Source organism: Emys orbicularis, chromosome 1, assembly GCF_028017835.1.
Source record: "Emys orbicularis isolate rEmyOrb1 chromosome 1, rEmyOrb1.hap1, whole genome shotgun sequence".
Lineage (NCBI taxonomy): Eukaryota > Metazoa > Chordata > Testudines > Emydidae > Emys > Emys orbicularis.
In genome coordinates, this window is record NC_088683.1 from 135,296,452 (window position 1) to 135,315,530 (window position 19,079).

At 44.1% G+C, this 19,079-nt stretch overlaps 1 protein-coding gene across 5 annotated transcripts in view; it reads right to left on the reverse strand.

Annotated features, from left to right (window-relative positions):
• Positions 1-19,079, reverse strand: part of LRP6 (LDL receptor related protein 6) — a 177,358-nt gene that overhangs the window by 18,424 nt on the left and 139,855 nt on the right. For all 5 annotated transcript variants that reach the window (XM_065398640.1, XM_065398561.1, XM_065398483.1 and 2 more), the window contains 3 exons: positions 10,979-11,181; positions 7,794-8,005; positions 6,168-6,358 (listed from right to left, as the gene is read on the reverse strand). In XM_065398640.1, the coding sequence (XP_065254712.1) occupies positions 6,168-6,358; positions 7,794-8,005; positions 10,979-11,181 (606 nt within the window). The remainder of the gene's footprint in view (positions 1-6,167; positions 6,359-7,793; positions 8,006-10,978; positions 11,182-19,079) is intronic.

Below are 19,079 nucleotides of genomic sequence, written 5' to 3' on the forward strand. Positions count from 1 at the left end.
CAAGTTCACTTTCTTGAGTCTTAACAACTAATTTAGACCCCATCACAGTTGAGATTAGGTTTTCCAATGTGCATTTCTTAGCACTTATCAACACTGAACTTCATCTGCCATTTTGTTGCCCAGTGACCCAGTTTTGTAAGATCCCTTTGTAAGTCTTTGCAATCTGCTTTGGATTTAACTATCTTCAGTAATTTTGTATCATCTGCTAATTTTGCCACCTGTTTACCCATTTTTCAAGACCCTTTATGAATATGTTGAACAGCACTGGTTCCAATACAGATTCCCAAGGAACACTGCTATTTACCTCTCTCCATTCTGAAAACTGATAATTTATTCCTACCCTTTGTTTCCTGTCTTTTAACCAGTTACTGATCCAGGAGAGGACCTTCCCTATTATCCTATGACTGCTTAGGCTGCTTAAGGGCCTTTGGTGAGGGATCTTGTCAAATGCTGGTACACCATATCCACTGGATCACCCTTGTTTTTTGACCCCCTCAAAGAATTCTAATAGACTGGTGAGGCATGATTTCCCTTTTACAAAAGCCATGTTGACTCTTCCCCCAACAAATTGTGTTCATTTAAGTGTCTAATAATTCTGTTCTTTATTACAGTTTCAACCAATTTACCTGGTACTGAAGTTAGGCTTACTGGCCGGTAATTGCCAGGATCGCCTCTGGAGCCTTATTTTAAATTTGGTGTCACATTAGCTATCTGCCAGTTATCTGGTACAGAAGCTGATTTAAATGATAAGTTACACACCAGAGTTAGTAGTTCTGCAATTTCATATCCGAGTCCCTTCAGAACTCTTGGGTGAATGCCATCTGGTCCTGGTGAATTATTACTGTTAAATTTATCAATTTGTTCCAAAACCTCCTCTACTGACACCTCAATCTAGGACAGTTCCTCAGTTTTGTCATCTAATAAGAATGGCTCAGGTGTGGGAATCTCCCTGCATCAGTCTTCACGGCAGAGGATGTGAAAGAATTCAATTAGCTTTTCCGCAATGGCCGTACTTTCCTGGAACACCCCTTAAGCACCTCAATTGTCCAGTGGCCCCACTGATTGTTTGGCAGGTTTCCTGCATCTGATGTACTTAACATTTTTTTGCTGTTAGTTTTTGAGTCTTTGGGTAGCTGGCCTTCAAATTCTTTTTTGGCCTGCCTAATTATATTTTTATATTTGCCATGCCAGAATTTATGCTCATTTCTATTTTCCTCAGTAGGATTTAACTTGCAATTTTAAAGGATGCATTTTTGCCTCTAACCACTACTTTTACTTTGTTGTTTAGCCATGGTAACGCATTTTTGATTTGCTTACTATGTTTTTTAATTTTAAACTATGTTTAATTTAATTTGAGTCTATTATGGTGTTTTTAAAAAGTTTCCATGCAGCTTGCAAGCATTTCACTTTTGTGACTATACCTTTTAATTTCCGTTTAACTAGAGTCCTCATTTTTGTGTAGTTCCCCTTTCTGAAGTTAAATGCTACTGTGGTGGGCTTCTTTGGTGTTTTCTCTCCCACAAGGATGTTAAATTTAATTACATTATGGTCGTTATTACCAAGTGGTTCAGCTATAAGGCAGTTTGGGGTTTTGGCTCTCATGAGGTGATTAAGACTTTTGGCAAAGAGGAGGGAAGTACTTCCCCCCACCCCATCCCTTGTGGAAAGATCAACAGCAATTTAAAGTTTTGTGCATGGGCTTGAACTCTTTGGACTTGTCTTCATCGGGGGGAAAAAAGGGGTGGTATTGATTTGTGTTCACTAATATGATGTAAAATCCTAGTGAAGACAAGGCATTTTGTAGTTTTCACACTGGTTAGTAGGAAAATGTAAACCCTCAACTCCCCCATAGTCTTTAACTCAACCTGAAAACTCATATGAAAACTATAAACTGGGTTTTTATTTTGTGTTAGTTAATTTGAGTTAGGAATATACCTTTTTTCCCCAGTGAAGACTCCCTCTCAGTTCTCTATATTAGCAACCCTCAGCAGCGACCAGAAGAAGCACATTAGCTGAATGTTTAAGCTACAGTGATAGGCACTTAATTATTTAACAGCACTGACTTTTAAATGGTCATTATTAGATTTCAGAGCTAAAATTCCATTCAGATGAAAGGGAGCACAGTTCAGACTTGTCTCATACTTGCTGAAGATGGCCTGCAAACTTAGTCTGCACCACTTTACACTGACTTTTTACATTTATTTTCTTCACAACTCTTGGGCTAGAAACTTATATTTTAAACCCTCCCCACCCCGAAAGCTTAGATTACACTACACAATTACGCTGTGAATTCGGTGACCTGTAAACAGATTCAATTAATTTATTATGCCCTGCACTTATGATTACTTTTACTCACACACACTCATCCCAGGAACTAAAAGTATAGAGAACCCACAGCTGGAATGTTTGGATCCAAATCCAAACACTGCCAAACCTTCTAGGGTGTTCAGGTCATTTCTATCTGAAGCTTAAAAAAACCCAAAACAACAACAGTACAGCAGGCAATAGCTTGTGAACATGTTCAACAACACTATGCTTTCCCAAAAAAGTAACTGACATTAAAAAAAAAAAAAACACTAGGACAGTGAACCACCACATATAAAAGGCTACCATTTTTTTTCAAGGAATGAGTGGCCAAGATTTGCTTTTGGGATCAAAAAGTTATTATTATAATGCCTGAACATTTTATTATTTCATAATCTCAATAATTTTTCTATCCGTCAGTCTATGTTTATTAACATAAATAACTATGTTTTGCATTTTTATAGTATTTCATTAGATGCTCTCACGGTGCTTTACAATAAGTTAAACTAATTATCATTTCCATTTTAAGATGGGTAAAGTGAGACACAGATAGGTGAAGTAGCTTGCCTGGTGTCTCAGTGATTAGCTGCTAGATTCTGGCCTGATCTACACTTAAAACCTAGAGTGACTTTCCTACAGCCCACAGTAGTGTGAAAAATCCACATCCATGATTGCTGCAACTATGCTGACCCTGAACCCCCAGCACAGACACAGCTAGGTCAATGGAAGAATGATTCCATCAACCTAGCTACCGTTGCTCAGGGAGTAGGAGTTCCTACAGCAACAGATAACCCCCCCATCTTTCACTGTAGTCTATGTCTATACTGTGGGGTTATGCTGGCATAGCTATGGTGCCATAGCTATACTGTACAGTGCCTGTAGTGTAGACTTGGCTCTGACACAGCACCTAGGAATCCTCCCCCCGTGGCTTTAAACTATAGACAGCACTTTCACTCCATGATCTGGAGCTACACCAGTGATGAATTTGGCCCTAGGAAAGATGTTGATGGATTATGTAGAGGGACGTATCCAGCTTGATGCAGGAATTACTAGGTGAGGTTCTATGGCGTGTGTAATGCACGAGGTCAGCTAGATGACCATAATGGTCCCTTCTGGCCTTAAAATCTATGAGTATAAGTCATCTGTTGCGGGAACACTAGCTGTGAGATGCCAAGAAGGGGGTGGAGATGCGCAGAAAGAGGACTTGAGAAAGGGAAGTGTGACTGTTGAAGTCGACCTTTACAAAAATAAATGTTTCACTTTTTTTGGACAGAGTTCTTTTATGATCCAGTGAGGAGGTGGGGGATCGACATGACATTTCTCAACATATTGCAAAAACTTTTAGTTTAAAAATCTCAGTCTCTTAAAGTACCTTAGTTTTTCACCCATATTTATGACCGAGTTTAATTTACTATTTGTGACTAAACCAAGACCGTGATATTTATCCTTCATATAAACAAGAAACCCTAAAGTGGGGACCACAAAGTTCACAAAGCATCCACTAGTCCCACCAGGAATGTCAAAGAAAGTTCCTAAAGGTTTAGAAATCCATGTTTGCTCAAGAATGAAACATGACTAACAGGACTTTTCTCCTGCCATTACTTCCCTTCTACACAGGGGGAAACTGACTGGAATAGCCGTTCCAGACTAGCTGCCTGTGTGGGAACACAATTCCAGAATAAAAGTCAATGTATTCCAGAATAATGAATGCGTGTCCAAAATAAACTAATTATTCTGGAATATACTGACCTTTTATTCCAAACTAGTGTCCACATGATGAGCTATTCCAGTCCATTTCCCTGTGTAGACGAGCCTTCACTCATGTGAGAAGTCCAATCGACTTCAATGGGATTTCTATTATTAGGAAAACATAACTGGGCCCCAGGTATCTGTTGGGAGCATTGTCCTCTCTCCTATCCTATCCCATATGAAGCATGCTGTCTCTCTTTGTAAGAGTAGCAGCATCTGAAGACCCAGGAAGCAAGAGAGTTTTTAAGAACACACATGCAGAAAAATTATGCTCTCATAAAAAAAAAAAAAAAAAGCCTATTAATCAGCATTCTTTAACTAGCAATCTGTCTCAGCAGTTAGGATTTACACTGATAATTGCTGTAACTTATCTTGCAGTGCAAATGTCTAAAGATGAGTGTTTTGGAAAGAAATTTCTCCATGTTTATGGAAGGAATGGTGAGGTTTTAATAAACAATACATAAAATCTGACAGCTTTTTTTTAAAAAAAAGTAAGGTAATTTAAAAACAAAAGAGTGGGTTTATAATTAACACCAGCCTTTGACTTTGGTGTTCTAAAAATTGACATAACAGATGCAAAAGGAGAAACAAGGAATGAGTAAGTTTCAGATGTCAGTTAAATCATGCTGAATCTGTGGTGGTCAAGGTCATCCAAGGATACATCATACCAAAATGTCAATGTTTTAATGCATTAAGTGTGGTCTACTGGTTATAACACCTGATTAAGAGTCAGAGTTCTTTTTCTGGATCTTCTATTAACTTACTGTGTGTCATTGGGCAAATTGCTTACACTTGCAGTGTCTCAGAGCATGGCTACACTTGTGAGGTAGAGTGCATTAAAGCAGCCCCAGGCGCCCTAACTCACAACCCATCCACACTGGCAAGGCACTTAGAGCGCCTGGACGCTGCAGCTGGAGCGCTCCTGGTAATCCACCTCCACGAAAAGCATAACGCTTGGTGCGCCTCGGCTGAAACACCACAGCGTCAGTGTGACCGAGGTGTTGCATTACTGCGCTCTGATTGGCCTCCAGAAACGTCCCATAATCCCCTTAAGTCAAGTGGCCACTCTTGTCATTGTTTTGGAATTGGCTGCAGGAATGCGGATATGTCCTTTCAAAACTCCATTTTTGACAGCCGGCATGCTTATCTGCTCCGGAACAAAGCAACGATTAGTGTGGAATGCTGCTTGCTGTGAGTGTGAGAGAGAGAGGCAAGAGGGAGGGGGGTCTGCTGCTGTCTGAACTTACAAGACAGCATGCTGACACGCTCTGAGCCCCCCAAAAACCCACTCTCTCTCCCCCCACATACACACAACACACTCCCTGTCACGCTCCACCCCCTCCGCATTTGAAAAGCACCTTGCAGCCACTTACATGCTGGGATAGCTACCACAATGCACTGCTCTCTGTGGCGTTGCAAGAGCTGCTAATGTGGCCATGCCAGTGTGCTTGAATCTGACTGTGTGGACACACTGCAACGCTGTAACTACTGCACTCTCCAAGGGCTGGTTTAACTCACAGCGCTCTACATCTGCAAGTGTAGCCATGCCCTCAGACCCAATCATCTGTAAAACTGAAATAATACCACTTGTCCTATTATACAGACATGTTATGAAACAAATAGAAAACTGAAAGCAAATTGGTGTCATTGGATGGAATGCACTACAGAATTCTAAAGCATTATTATATCATGAATGAGCATATATCAATGCAATATTTTACTACCAAATTCATTTATTTTCCATCACCAATCTCTACTCTTACTCTCATATCTCATATACGCATGCAGATGGGGGAACGGACATGCATCTGAAGTACAGGGACATAGACATTTCAGGTATACATAGTTTATGTTGCCATAGGCACAGAAATGGCCAGTGCATGCTGACTTAACACTATAGCACAGATTTTTCACCAACTGGGCACTTCCTGATTTGCTTGACAGATACTAGTACTCCAAAAAAGTGATGTTTGTGAAAAATAGCAGTGATTATTTGTGAACTGGCTTTGAGGGAGAAGCTAACAAAGGTCTTGAAGCTAGAAACTGAAGTGAACAGCACTAATATTGAGCAACTAATAGTGCAAATGAATGTCTAAACGTAAATTCTACTTTACCTGAAAGGTCACTGCTCTCAATTCTCCGGAGCTCTGAATCAGCCCAAAATAACTTGCTTAGCTGGCTGTCAAGGGCCAGGGCTATAGGTTTACTCAAGCCACTGAAAAAGAGAATCTCCCGTTCAGTTCCATCCAGTGCTGCCCTCTCGATTTTGGGTGACCTTTCTTGCAGATTAGTGAAATACATGTACCTGTAACAGGAATAGTTAGAGTCAAACAGATTTGTAAATTATGCAGGTTTTTAACAAATTTTTTTTCTCTAACAATGTCTCAGAGAGACAAACATCCCTCCTCACTACTGTGCAAAGGGGGAGGGAGGAAGGCAGCTACTTAAGACAATGACTGATTTGGGGAAAAACAAATATTTTCAATGTCGGGCTAAACTGTCCCTTCCCCTTTGCAGGTGCTCTGCAGGGGTAGGAGGAAGGGGAAACAGGCTACCTGGGCCTAGTACACATGCAGGAAACAGGCTTGCTCTATCTCTCAGCACTTGGGTGTGCAAGGGAGGAGGCCAGCTAGCACTGCCTGTGGAACTGACCATCTGTACAGGAGGTGTTTCTAGGCAGGATGGGACCATGTCTCTTGCCCTACATTTCACCAGGATGAGAGAGAGTGAGTGTGAGTGAGTGAGAGTGTGAGTGAAGAGGGCAGGGACGTAACCAGAATTCTCCTACGGCTGGGGCCCAGAGCTCCCTGCACCCAGCCCCACACACTCTCCCTGCTGCTCCCCGATACCCAGTCCTGCACCCAGCTCCACACATACTCGCCTCCAGCTTCCCCACACTCAGCAGTGAGCTTTCCCCACTGCACCCAGCCCCATGCTCTCCCTGCCTTACACCCAGCCCTGAGCTCTCATCCAGAGAGGCCGTCAGGCTGAAAAGCATCATCCCCACCAGGAGCCAGGTGGTTTTGGGAGCTCCACGCCCCATCCTCCTTCTGCAGCTCTACTTCCCAGGAAGCCCCAAGAGCTTGGATCCAATCCTCCCCTGCTCCTGGGGACTAGGGGTGCTGCCTGCTCCACTTCTTCCCAGGGGTTGGGGTGCCCGGTGCCGAGTGCCCAAAGCACTGTAAAGGTGGGGTGGGGGAGAAACATGGAGTCGCAACACCCCTCAAATCTATGGGGCAGCTGAGCCAAATTTGAGTGAGTGGTGGTGTGACCTGGTGCATGGGGTCGCAGTGTCACTCAAATTTGGCCTGGTTGCCTCTCCCTCATGACAGTGCCAAATTTCTAGCTCCAGTCTAGGGCCAAGTGGGGTGGAGGTGGGGGGGAGGGTGAGACCTCTGAGCCCCCCGCTGCACCCATTTTAAAGATGTATCAAGACCTGCTCTGTATTGGGCTTCTCCCCTTCTATAACACAACACTACCACGCTCTAAGGGAACCTCCTCTCCTCCCCAACAAGGCTCAGCCTCAGGAGGGCCATAATTGAACCCTGCTAACCTTTACCAGTCAGCGGAAGAATTCCCAGTATTTTACGCTAAGAATTTTAGAAGTCTCAACCTTTAGCATCAATACAAGAGTTCCAAAGATACCTTTATTTTGATGAAGGGTAGCCAGCAGCTAGAAGATTTATTAATAGGATCTCTGGGCTGGATTTTCCCTACTATTCCACATTACAACTACATACCCTTTCTCTGGGTTCACCACAATGGCCCGGGGCCTGTCGTCTTCTCCTTTCAGCACCACGCCCATTGGTCTCCCATCCAAGCGTGTCACATTAATCACATTAGTGGCTTCACAAGTCCAGTAGATGTAGCGGCTGTAGATATCAATGCTCAGATCATAGGGCTGCATGTCCAGGTTCTGATTGGGAACCGGACTCGTCACCACAGTAAGGCTCTGGGAAATCACCAGAAGGATATTACATTCAGGGTGTCACCTAGAATTGTATTTGCTATATCTGCTGTATGTGAAATTGTTCAAAGTTAGAAGGAGGCCTCCAAAATATAATCCTAGACCAGGGAACACATGTTCAGTTGTTTCTCTCTCTCTCTGTCCCTTGGTGAGCAACAGCAGAGTGAGCAGTGGACACAAAACACTTACCCCAGCAGATTTAGGGGGGTGGAAATCATACCATTTGGTTGCAGCTCAGAAGAATTAATGATGTTGTTGGGCTCTGTGGGGGTATTAAAGGTGGATGGAGGAGTGGCACCGACACTCACCAGTGCCAGGAGTTTTGAGAGGCTGTGGACGCTGTATGACTGGCTGTACTATGCCTTAAAGGACAGTTATTGTCTGCTGAAAATTTCTCTCTCATTCACCAATCCAAAACAGATTACATTGGTTAAATCCCAACCACTCTAAGGGTATGTCTACACTACGAAATTAGGTCGAATTTATAGAAGCCGGTTTTATAGAAATCGGTTGTATACAGCCGATTGTGTGTGTCCCCACATAAAATGCTCTAAGTGCTCTAGTCGGCGGACCGCGTCCACAGTACCGAGGCTAGCGTCGACTTCTGGAGCATTGCACTATGGGTAGCTATCCCACAGTTCCCACAGTCTCCGGCGCCCGTTGGAATTCTGGGTTGAGATCCCAATGCCTGAATGAAGACAGCTAGATCACTAAAGTCAAGGTTTCCACTGGGAAAGACACTCTCTGGGCCTTGGCATGGCACAGTTTTGATGTTTCACTTCTCATGGGGTTTTGATGTTTCACTTCTCATCCTCTTTTTCTTAATAAACCAAACTCCTTAGACAGTCCAGTTCCTCAGTACATAGACTAACGTGAATACAGAACATGCAGCTCTCTACAACAGAAAGTCCATGTCACCAATAATCCCTAAACCTGAGCAGTCTATAGGATCGATGAGCAGGAAAAGAAACGTTCAGGCGGCCAGCAGATGGCTTGGACAACAGCTCTTGCATCAATCCTCCTACATCATTTTCATCACATGTGATTTTCCTTCTCACATATTAGGGAACCCTGCTAATTGGTAGAGGGAACATCTGCTAGCACTAGTCCTTGGTCTAGGTATGAAATTTAGCACTTTGGAATATTCCCATTTTACTCCCTTTTAAGTTTTCCCTGTTCCACCTACTCAAGTGTTTCAACTATGTGTAATCCCCCTTTTCTGGCCCTCTTCAGTGTATAGAAAATTATTATGAAGAAATTAAAATCTCTCCACAGATAAGATCGAAGTAGTCTTCTCTGTGACAAACCCGATTTACCCCACCCAGGCAACTTTATTAGAGACATATCGATCCAACTGAAATTCCATGTACCACATCTTAGCCTCCGACAGTCTCTCTAGAAAGCCTAGAGTAAATTCAATGTGACATTCTGGGGATAGAGGTGCTTCGTAAAGTAGTTTGTCTTGCACTTTTGAAAAATTTGCCTAACTTTTTTTTTGGCTTGTCACATCTTCCAAAGCACTTGGCCTAGAAACTGCACACATGTTTTATTTTGCTGGTCCTGGAGAGATCTGGCACTTTTGACTAGTTTTGGATGTTAAATTATTTAGATGTTCACAAAAAACATCCCTAAATAGGAGTGAAGGCTGATCAAGCATTTCAATGGAATCCAACTCACACTCCCCACACCCTCCTTAAGAAACTGCACTTTCTTCTAACAAAAAACATTTACGTCTTCAATTCCCCGCCACCAAAAATAAATAAAACATTTTAAAAGTCTGAGAATGAACACTTGTATAAGCCTTAATCAATTACTGTTACCTCACCCATCCTGCACCACCCTTTGTCTCCGGCCCCATCCATGCCTCCTCTCTGCTCCCCAATCATGTGCTCCCTTTCCATGCTGCTGGGACTCTTGCAACTCTGGCCTTGGCTACACTTGCAGCTGTACAGCGCTGTGAGGTAAACCTGTCTTCGTACAGTTGAGTAAGGAAAAGCGCTGCAGTCTGTCCACGCTGACAGCTGCCAGCGCAGTGGCGTGGCCACACTTGCAACATTTGCAATTTGTTGGGAGCGGTGCATTATGGGCAGCTATCCCAGCATTCATGTGGCTGCAACGTGCTTTTCAAAAAGGGGGTGGAAGGGGGGGGTGGAGTGTGACAGGGAGTGTGGGGGGAGAGAGTGCGCTTTTTGGAGCGTGTCAGCTCTCTATTTTGCAAGTTCCGAACTCCCGGCCCCCTGCTCATTCATTCACTCACTCAAAGCAAACAGCAAACTGTTTGCTTTTTCTCTGTGGTACGAGCTTTGAAACCGGCACTTCCGCATTCCTGCAGCCGGTCACAACAATGGAGAGGATTGGCCACTTGACAAGGTGATTAGTACAGCGCTGCAAGCGTTTACACTCACACCCGTGAGTCGTAGCCACTCCGCTGTATCTCTTATGCTTCTCGGGGAGGTGGAGTACCTGCAGCGGTGTACCCAGGGAGATACAGCGCTGTAAGTGCCTTGCCAGTGTGGACGGGGAGTGAGTTACAGCGCTGGGGGAGGCTTTACAGCGCTGTAACTTGCAAGTGTAGCCAAGGCCTCTGTTTCATGCCTCTCATCCAGTGTCCCACTGGTCTACTACCCCACTCCGTGTGCCTCTCCTCATGCCTACACCAGAACTCCCCAACTCCCAGACAGGAGCTGCATACCACATTGGCATGCAGTCCCAAATCTCTTACTCTCAAGTCAGTGTACCTTCCCCGGTCAACTCTATTCCCCTGCACAGACTATTGCCCCCTCTGTATTTCCTACATGAATCCTACTATCCATTTCTATTGAGGTTCTCACCACAACCAGCTCAGACCAGCTACAGCGAACCTGGAGCTAGCAGGAGGTCTATTTATATTATTTAAAATGTAATCATTGCTTCATATAAACAGTGCCTCATCTCTTTGCAATTCCTCTCACTGGATACCTGGCTGCCATCTTCTTGTGCCTTCCGGATAATGTTCTGCCGAGAGTCAATCCAATAAAGCTGCTTATCTAGGGGGTCATAATCGATGGCCCGGACGTTCCTGAGACTGTGGATAGGGAGTATAATATCTGGACTCTGTTGCTCATCTATCACCATGCGATTAATTGCGTTCTTCTGACTGAACAACAGGAAAGTTGTAGGAGCTTTAAAAAAAAAAGGGGGGACACATACAGAGCAGAAACACTGGTTATCTATATACCCAGTACTAGCATTACTACACAAAAGCTATCAATACCCTGCATTCCCCCAGAAACTACCCCTTTCCTCCTCCCCACACATACACCCATTTGCACAGACAGAGCTTTTTTTTTTTGGAAGGGCTTTAAAGGCATCTATCTTTTAAAATAAATTCTTATGTGTGGGGATGTAAAACGCAAGGATAATTTCAAATGCAAAGAGAAGAAAGAATATGGACACACTTGTTGAAATTATCACAAAATCCAGGTTATCAATGTAAAACACTTCTCCCAAGTCTCTTTACAGCATCCTTTTAGCTCAGTGGTCTGCCTGCAATACAGTTATAGTGCACTGTAACCCAAGTCCCAGCATCCTCAGTAAAGTAGAGCTCAAGCCTGGAAAGATCAGCCGGGAGACATTTCACCCATTCCAACCTATAAAACACACTAGGTAACACCTGGGGGAATGAGGTTCCAGAGAACATCCTCTGTCTTTATTATTTTAGGCATGTACTTTGAGTAGTTTTTCTGGCTGCTGCTAAGAAAAAAGTTTCATTGGCATAAAAATATACTTTTCACACTGTTCAAAATTCTGACCTAGGTGCAAGTTATTTTTGCTTTTTGAAAAACCTGGATTTCCCCCCAAGCATTTCACCGGTGACTTTTTTCTATATTTAATCACTAATTAATAGAAGATAAGACAAAAGCAAACCAAACACACACACACACACAGTTTGTTGTACGCATGTAGTATAAACAGCAAAACACCACATTTGGAAAGGTCAAATCCCTTATTCATTAGATAAACCCGCATGTTAAGGGACATATGCAAAAGAGGACGGTTTAGACCAAAACAAAGGAAGTTGTGAAAGGAGGCTTGCATGCTTTCAGTTACAAACAGTCAAATCCCTCTGCTCCTCCCTTCCAGAGACCCTCTGTCATTCTCAGAGATCCACTCGGTAAGAACTTCAAAAGGAAAGTTATCAAATAATTGTCTTCTTGGTATCTGTAAACTCAGACTTCTCTAGCATTAGTATTATCCAAATGGATGGCTCATTGTATGTGGTGGTAGGGCAAATTTCCCATTTTAAGTCCCTCCATTCTCTGCAACTCAGTTTGGGTTTTGAAAAGCATTTTCCATTCTCCAATGTAGTTTCTCCCAACAGTCATATATTTTAACTATATTTCTGGAAGGAACTGTGGGTGAAACACAGCAGCATCCCAGCTGGGGAACTGCTCTTCAAGCTCAACAATGTAGTGTTGGCTCTGAAAGTTTGAGTTCCCAGCTCTAGTTGCTCTCCTTCCCATAATTAAAAGAATATGTGCATTGTGGTCAACAAAGGGAGGAACTGGCCTCTAGACAGGACTTGTGCTAGAATAATGCTCAGAAACACATAACCAAGTAAAATAGGCAAGAGAAGGTTAAAATGATCCATGCTCCAATTACAGAGGCCAAGAGAAAAATTAAATTACAAGCAGAAAAATCTAAGTCTCCAATTACCTACAAATGAGAAGTGGGAAATCTACCAGGGTAGAACATAGCTGAAAAGCTGTTAATGCCTAATGAAAGACTTTGAACCATACTGTTTAGGAACAGTTCTACATCTTTATAGTATAACATGTTTCCTGTATTTTTCTCATTGCTTTGTAACTAAACATTTCCAAGAAAACAGGATCTTTACGTGACTTTATTACTTATTTCTTGTCCAAAGACAAAACCCCCTGCTTATGATATCATAGTTATCACCACAACTATGTCAATTATTCTTTTGACATGCAGTAAAGGAGGAAGAAGGGAATGGTACAAAGATTTTGTTTGCATGCAAGTGGTCCCTTGTAATAAACAGAAAAGAAATACCGAAAATGTGGGGTGTGCAAAGCAGAAATGTTTCCAAGAGAATGATTTTCAAAGTATTCCATGGAGGTGACAGTCTCAGAATAAGTGACACCTGACTTGGGCTTAGTGCAGCAGTTAGATCTCTTTACTCATGCATAATGTAGATGAGATAATATCTGACTCTCTTAACCCACTAATCTGAATGACACCAGCAGAAACCATCCAAGCATCTTGGCAGTCAAAAACGGAGGTTACTTGCCAGTAACTGGAGTTTCTTCAAGATGTGTGGTCCCTATCTGTATTCCACACCTTAGGTATGCATGTGCACTGTGTGCCCGAGTCCAGACGTTTTTGCAAGCAGTGTCCAATGACCCACACATGTACTGTAGCTCTCATGTTCCAAACCAAGAGCATAAAAGGTGATGCGGGCCGATGCCTTTCCAGTTTCCATTCTTACCGCAGTTCAAACAATCCACAGCAGAGGGGACGGAGGGCAGGTAGGGAGGCCACACACCTCGAAGAGCATCCAGTTAACAGTAAGTAGCCTGCATTTCTTCCTCAAGTGATGGTCTCTATGTGTATTCCCCATGTGGGAGATTAATCAGTGATAAGACCAGAGGTGGGTGCAAGAAGGCCAATGCTGACTGTAGTACCGCTGTCCCCACAGCTGTGTCTGCATTTGACCGGACCAGAGCATTATGACTTGTGACGGTATGCAGAAAGCTCCAATTAGCTGCCCTCCATATCGCTGGGAGGGGTACATCTCTCAGCAATGCAGCCAAAATAACTTGCCCTCTAGTAGAATTAGCCCTCACCTGCTCTGGAGGGGGAATATAAGCTAGTTGGTAACAAAGGGTAACACAACTCGAGATCCATTTTGAAGGTCTTTGTATCTATGTAGCTTGACCCCTTGATCACTCTGCTATGAAAACAAATAGTTTAGGTGTCTTAACATCATTTGTTCTTTGCAGATAAAAGGCCAAAGCACTTGAGACATCTAGAGAATGCAGTCAGCTCCCTTCATCTGAGGCATGCAATTTTCGAAAAGACACCGGTAAATGGACTACTTGACTCATATGAAACTCAGAAGCTATTTTAGGAATGAATCTAGGGTGGGGTTATAACAAGACCTTTTCTTTATAGAATGTAGTATACGGTGGGTCCACCATGAGCACTCCCAGCTCACTAACCCTTCTAGCTGACATTATGTCTATTAGAAAGGCCACCTTCATGGACAGGTGGGTTATAGAACATGTGGCTAGAAGCTGAAAGGGGGAAGGGGAGCTAGCAAGCAACGACAAAACAAAACTGAGGTTCCACTAAGGTGCAAACTTCCCCAATGGTGAAAAGGATCTGAGACGCCTCTTCAAAAATCTAGTTGTGACAGGATGAGTGAATACTGTATGGTTATCCACCAGAAAATGGAAATTGCTGATCGCTACTGATCGCTATATGGCAGGCGACCAGCTTGGCTTAACAGTGAAATCCTTGCTGATCTTAAACACAAAAAAGAAGCTTACAAGAAGTGGAAGATTGGGCAAATGACTAGGGAGGAGTATAAAAATATTGCTCAGGCATGCCGGAGTGAAATCAGGAAGGCCAAATCACACTTGGAGTTGCAGCTAGCAAAAGATGTTAAGAGTAACAAGAAGGGTTTCTTAAGGTATGTTAGCAACAAGAAGGAAGTCAAGGAAAGTGTGGGCCCCTTACTGAATGAGGGAGGCAACTAGTGACAGAGGATGTGGAAAAAGCTAATGTACTCAATGCTTTTTTTTTGCCCCTGTCTTCACGAACAAGGTCAGCCCCCAGACTGCTGCACTGGGCAGCAAAGCATCGGGAGGAGGTGACCAGCCCTCTGTGGAGAAAGAAGTGGTTCAGGACTATTTAGAAAAGCTGGACGAGCACAAGTCCATGGGGCCGGATGCGCTGCATCCGAGGGTGCTAAAGGAGTTGGCGGATGAGATTGCAGAGCCATTGGCCATTATCTTTGAAAACTCATGGCGATCGGGGGAGGTCCCGGATGACTGGAAAAAGGCTAATGTAGTGCCCATCTTTAAAAAAGGGAAGGAGGAGGATCTGGGGAACTACAGGCCAGTCAGCCTCACCTCAGTCCCTGGAAAAACCATGGAGCAGGTCCTCAAGGAATCAATTCTGAAGCACTTAGAAGAGAGGAAAGTGATCAGGAACAGTCAGCATGGATTCACCAAGGGCAAGTCATGCCTGACTAACCTAATTGCCTCCTATGACGAGATAACTGGCTCTGTGGATGAGGAGAAAGCAGTGGACGTGTTATTCCTTGACTTTAGCAAAGCTTTTGATACGGTCTCCCACAGTATTCTTGCCAGCAAGTTAAAGAAGTATGGCCTGGATGAATGGACTATAAAGTGGCTAGAAAGCTGACTAAATCGTCGGGCTCAATGGGTAGTGATCAATGGCTCCATGTCTAGTTGGCAGCCGGTATCAAGCAGAGTGCCCCAAGGGTCGGTACTGGGCTGGTTTTGTTCAATATCTTCATTAATGATCTGGAGAATGGAGTGGATTGCACCCTCAGCAAGTTTGCAGATGACACTAAACTGGAAGGAGTAGTAGATATGCTGGAGGGTAGAGATAGGATACAGAGGGACCTAGACAAATTAGAGGATTGGGCCAAAAGAAATCTGATGAGGTTCAACGAGGACACGTGCAGAGTCCTGCACTTAGGACGGAAGAATCCCATGCACTACTACAGACTAGGGACCGAATGGCTAGGCAGCAGTTCTGAAGAAAAGGACCTAGGGGTTACAGTGGACAAGAAGCTGGATATGAGTCAACAGTGTGCCCTTGTTGCCAAGAAGGCTAACGGCATTTTGGGCTGTATAAGTTGGGGCATTGCCAGCAGATCATGGGACGTGATCATTCCCCTCTATTCTGCATTGGTGAGGCCTCATTTGGAGTACAGGTCTGTCTCATCTTACGCGGGGGTTCCGTTCCGCGGTTGGCGCGTAAAGCGAAAACCATGTATAGCCAAAACCCCATTGAGTTCACTACAGGTATAGTATTAAAACTGTTGTTTTTCTCTTTGTTTGTTTGTTTTGTTTTTGCCGACCGCGTAAAGTTGAAATCGCGCATGTTAAATGCGCGTAAGATGTGACAGACCTGTACTGTGTCCAGTTTTGGGACCCACACAACAAGGAGGATGTGGAAAAATTGGAAAGAGTCCAGCGGAGGGCAACAAAAATGATTAGGGGGCTAGAGCACATGACTTATGACGAGAGGCTGAGGGAACTGGAAGAGAAGAATGAGGGGGCATTTGATAGCTGCCTTCAACTACAGGAAAAGGGGTTCCAAAGAGGATGGATCTAGACTGTTCTCAGTGGTAGCAGATGACAGAACAAGGAGTAATGGTCTCAAGTTGCAGTGGGGGAGGTTTAGGTTGGATATTAGGAAAAACTTTTTCACTGGGAGGGTGGTGAAGCACTGGAATGGGTTACCTAGGGAGGTGATGGAATCTCCTTCCTTAGAGGTTTTTAAGGTCAGGCTTGACAAAGCCCTGGCTGGGATGATTTAGTTGGGGATTGGTCCTGCTTTGAGCAGGGGTTGGACTAGATGACCTCCTGAGGTCCCTTCCAACCCTGATATTCTATGATTCTATTCTATGATTCTACTAAATGTACTTGCAGAGAATTGAGCATGAGACCTGAAGACTGAAGAATAAGTAGATACTCTAAGATAGGAAGGATCCCAGCAGATTTTGGACACAAGTTGCATTGGTGAGCCCAGGGGGAGAAATGCTTCCATTTTGCTTAACAGCACCTTCTCACAGACTCTTTTCTGCTTTGGTTAAGGATGGATTGCACCCTTTTATAACATGAGCATTCTATTTCTGATGCCCATCCAAATACCAGGCCCTGAGTTGCAACAGTCCCAGGTTGGGATGCTACAATTTGCACTTATGCACTCAAAGTCCGGCAACGTGGGGATGTTCTTGGGTGGGTGAACTGAGGCCTTCAGTAGACTGTAAACCGAACTGTCTCAACCAGTTGGGTGCAAACAGGAAAACATCTGTCTTGATGGAGATTCTGTAGCACTTGTGGTGTCAAAGGCATATCCCAGGCAACCCTTCCATGACACCAGTAGGGCATCTTCTGTCAAGCCCTTGCCCAGGGCAACTCTGGAGAGGTATTGAGGAAGTTTCCTGTCCTCCCATGAGGTGAAAAGGTCCGATGTCGGCATTCCCCATTGGGTGAAGACGTCATCAAGAACCAAATTATGAATCTCCCATTGGTGATTTGTGGAAAAATGTCTGCTCAAGCAGTCCATTAGGGAGTTTTGCACGCCTGGTAAGGAAGCTGCTGATAGGAATATGCGATGGCTGATGCACCAATTCCATAGGGTGACTGCATCTATGCACAAAGGGAGAGATCTCACCCTCCCTGCTTGTTTACATAAAATACTGTTGTCATGTTGTCCGACATTATTTGGACATGTCTGGATTGGATGAGGGAGGAACGAGTCACAGGCTCGATGGACCACCTGGAATTCTAGTAAACTGATACTCCCAAAAGCTCCAGATGCTTTGTGCCATGTAATCACCCATGTGAGCATCCCAACCCAAGAGGAAAGCATCAGTAATGAGGATTGCCTCAGGAGTCAGTGTGAGGAAAGGGATCCCCCACCCAAGCCTTCTCCACTTCTGTCCACCAGACAAAAGTCTAAAACTTTAGACAGAACTGTCACCTCAGTTTATGTTGCCTTTCTCTGGTGAGTACACAGAGAGAAGCCAGGGTTCTAGGCAGTGAAAATAAAGCTTGACAAACAATGTCACATGTGTGCATGAAGCCACATGGCTGAAGAGGGAAAAGGCAAATTCTGATTGATGCCCTGGTTCTGACACTGACCTGATGTATGTGCATGCTCATGGCCTGAAACATCTTGAGAGGCAGATATGCTCTTGCTGCAGTCAAGTCCAATGCCCCCCCCCCATAAAATTTATGAGACTCGTGGGGGTCAACATGGATTTTCATGACTGATGCAGAAACCCAGGGAAGGCAGAAGACTGAGCAGAACGCTGGTTGCTTGCTAGACTTCCTTGAAGGAACTGCCCATCAGTAGCCAGTCATCAATGTAGGGGACGACTGTAAATCCCTCCCTTCTCATCCAAGCTGCCACTATTGAAAAGACCTTTGTAAAGACCCAGGGTGCAGTAACTAGCCCAAAGTGGGAGGGACTCTAAATTAGTAATGCTCTTCATCGAAGAGGAACCTGAGGAACCTCTTGTGGGCTGGGTGGACGTCTATGTGAAAATGTGTCTCTAATGTTGAGAGCCGCAAACCATGTGTCCTCCTCTAACGAGGGAATTACGGATGCCAAGGAGAGCATGCGGAGTTTTAGTTTTCAAATGAACCTGTTCAGCTGTCTCAGATCAAGAATTGGCCTCCATCCCCCATTCTTCTTGTGGATGGAGAAGTAAGGGGGATAGAATTCCCTCCCTTGATGTTGAGGTGGAACCCTTTCTATGGCTCCCCTGAGAAGGGAGATCACCTCTTGTTGCAGAATCACCCCATGAGAGTGGTCCGTGAAAAAAAATGAAGAAGGGGGTTTGTGGGCAGGAGGTACCAGAGACTCGATCAGCTAGATGCCATAAATAATCTCTAATATCCATTTGTCTGTAGTTAGGGCAGTTTTTGCCAAATGGGGTGTGGAAGCCTTTGAATATCAGAGGAGGGGAATGAAGTGGCATCAATAAAAGGACATAGGTCTCAACAGTACCATGGGGGGAAAAAAACACTCTTTGCTTGGCGTTAGAGTATGACGTGGTGATGAATGTTGTAGAGGCTGGGTTCCTGGGTCTATAAACCCTCTGTCTCTTGAGAGTTAGCTCCTGAGAACACTGGTGGTAAAATGGCTGTGGTGGTCTTGCCCTATTAGCCCCGTCTATGGTGTTTTCTTTTAGGGGCAAGGATATAAATGCCTGTGAATCAAGTTTTGTCCTCAAGTCTTTGAGGGAGCGGAGACTTCTTGTGGAATAGGTTGATAGTATCGAAGGGCA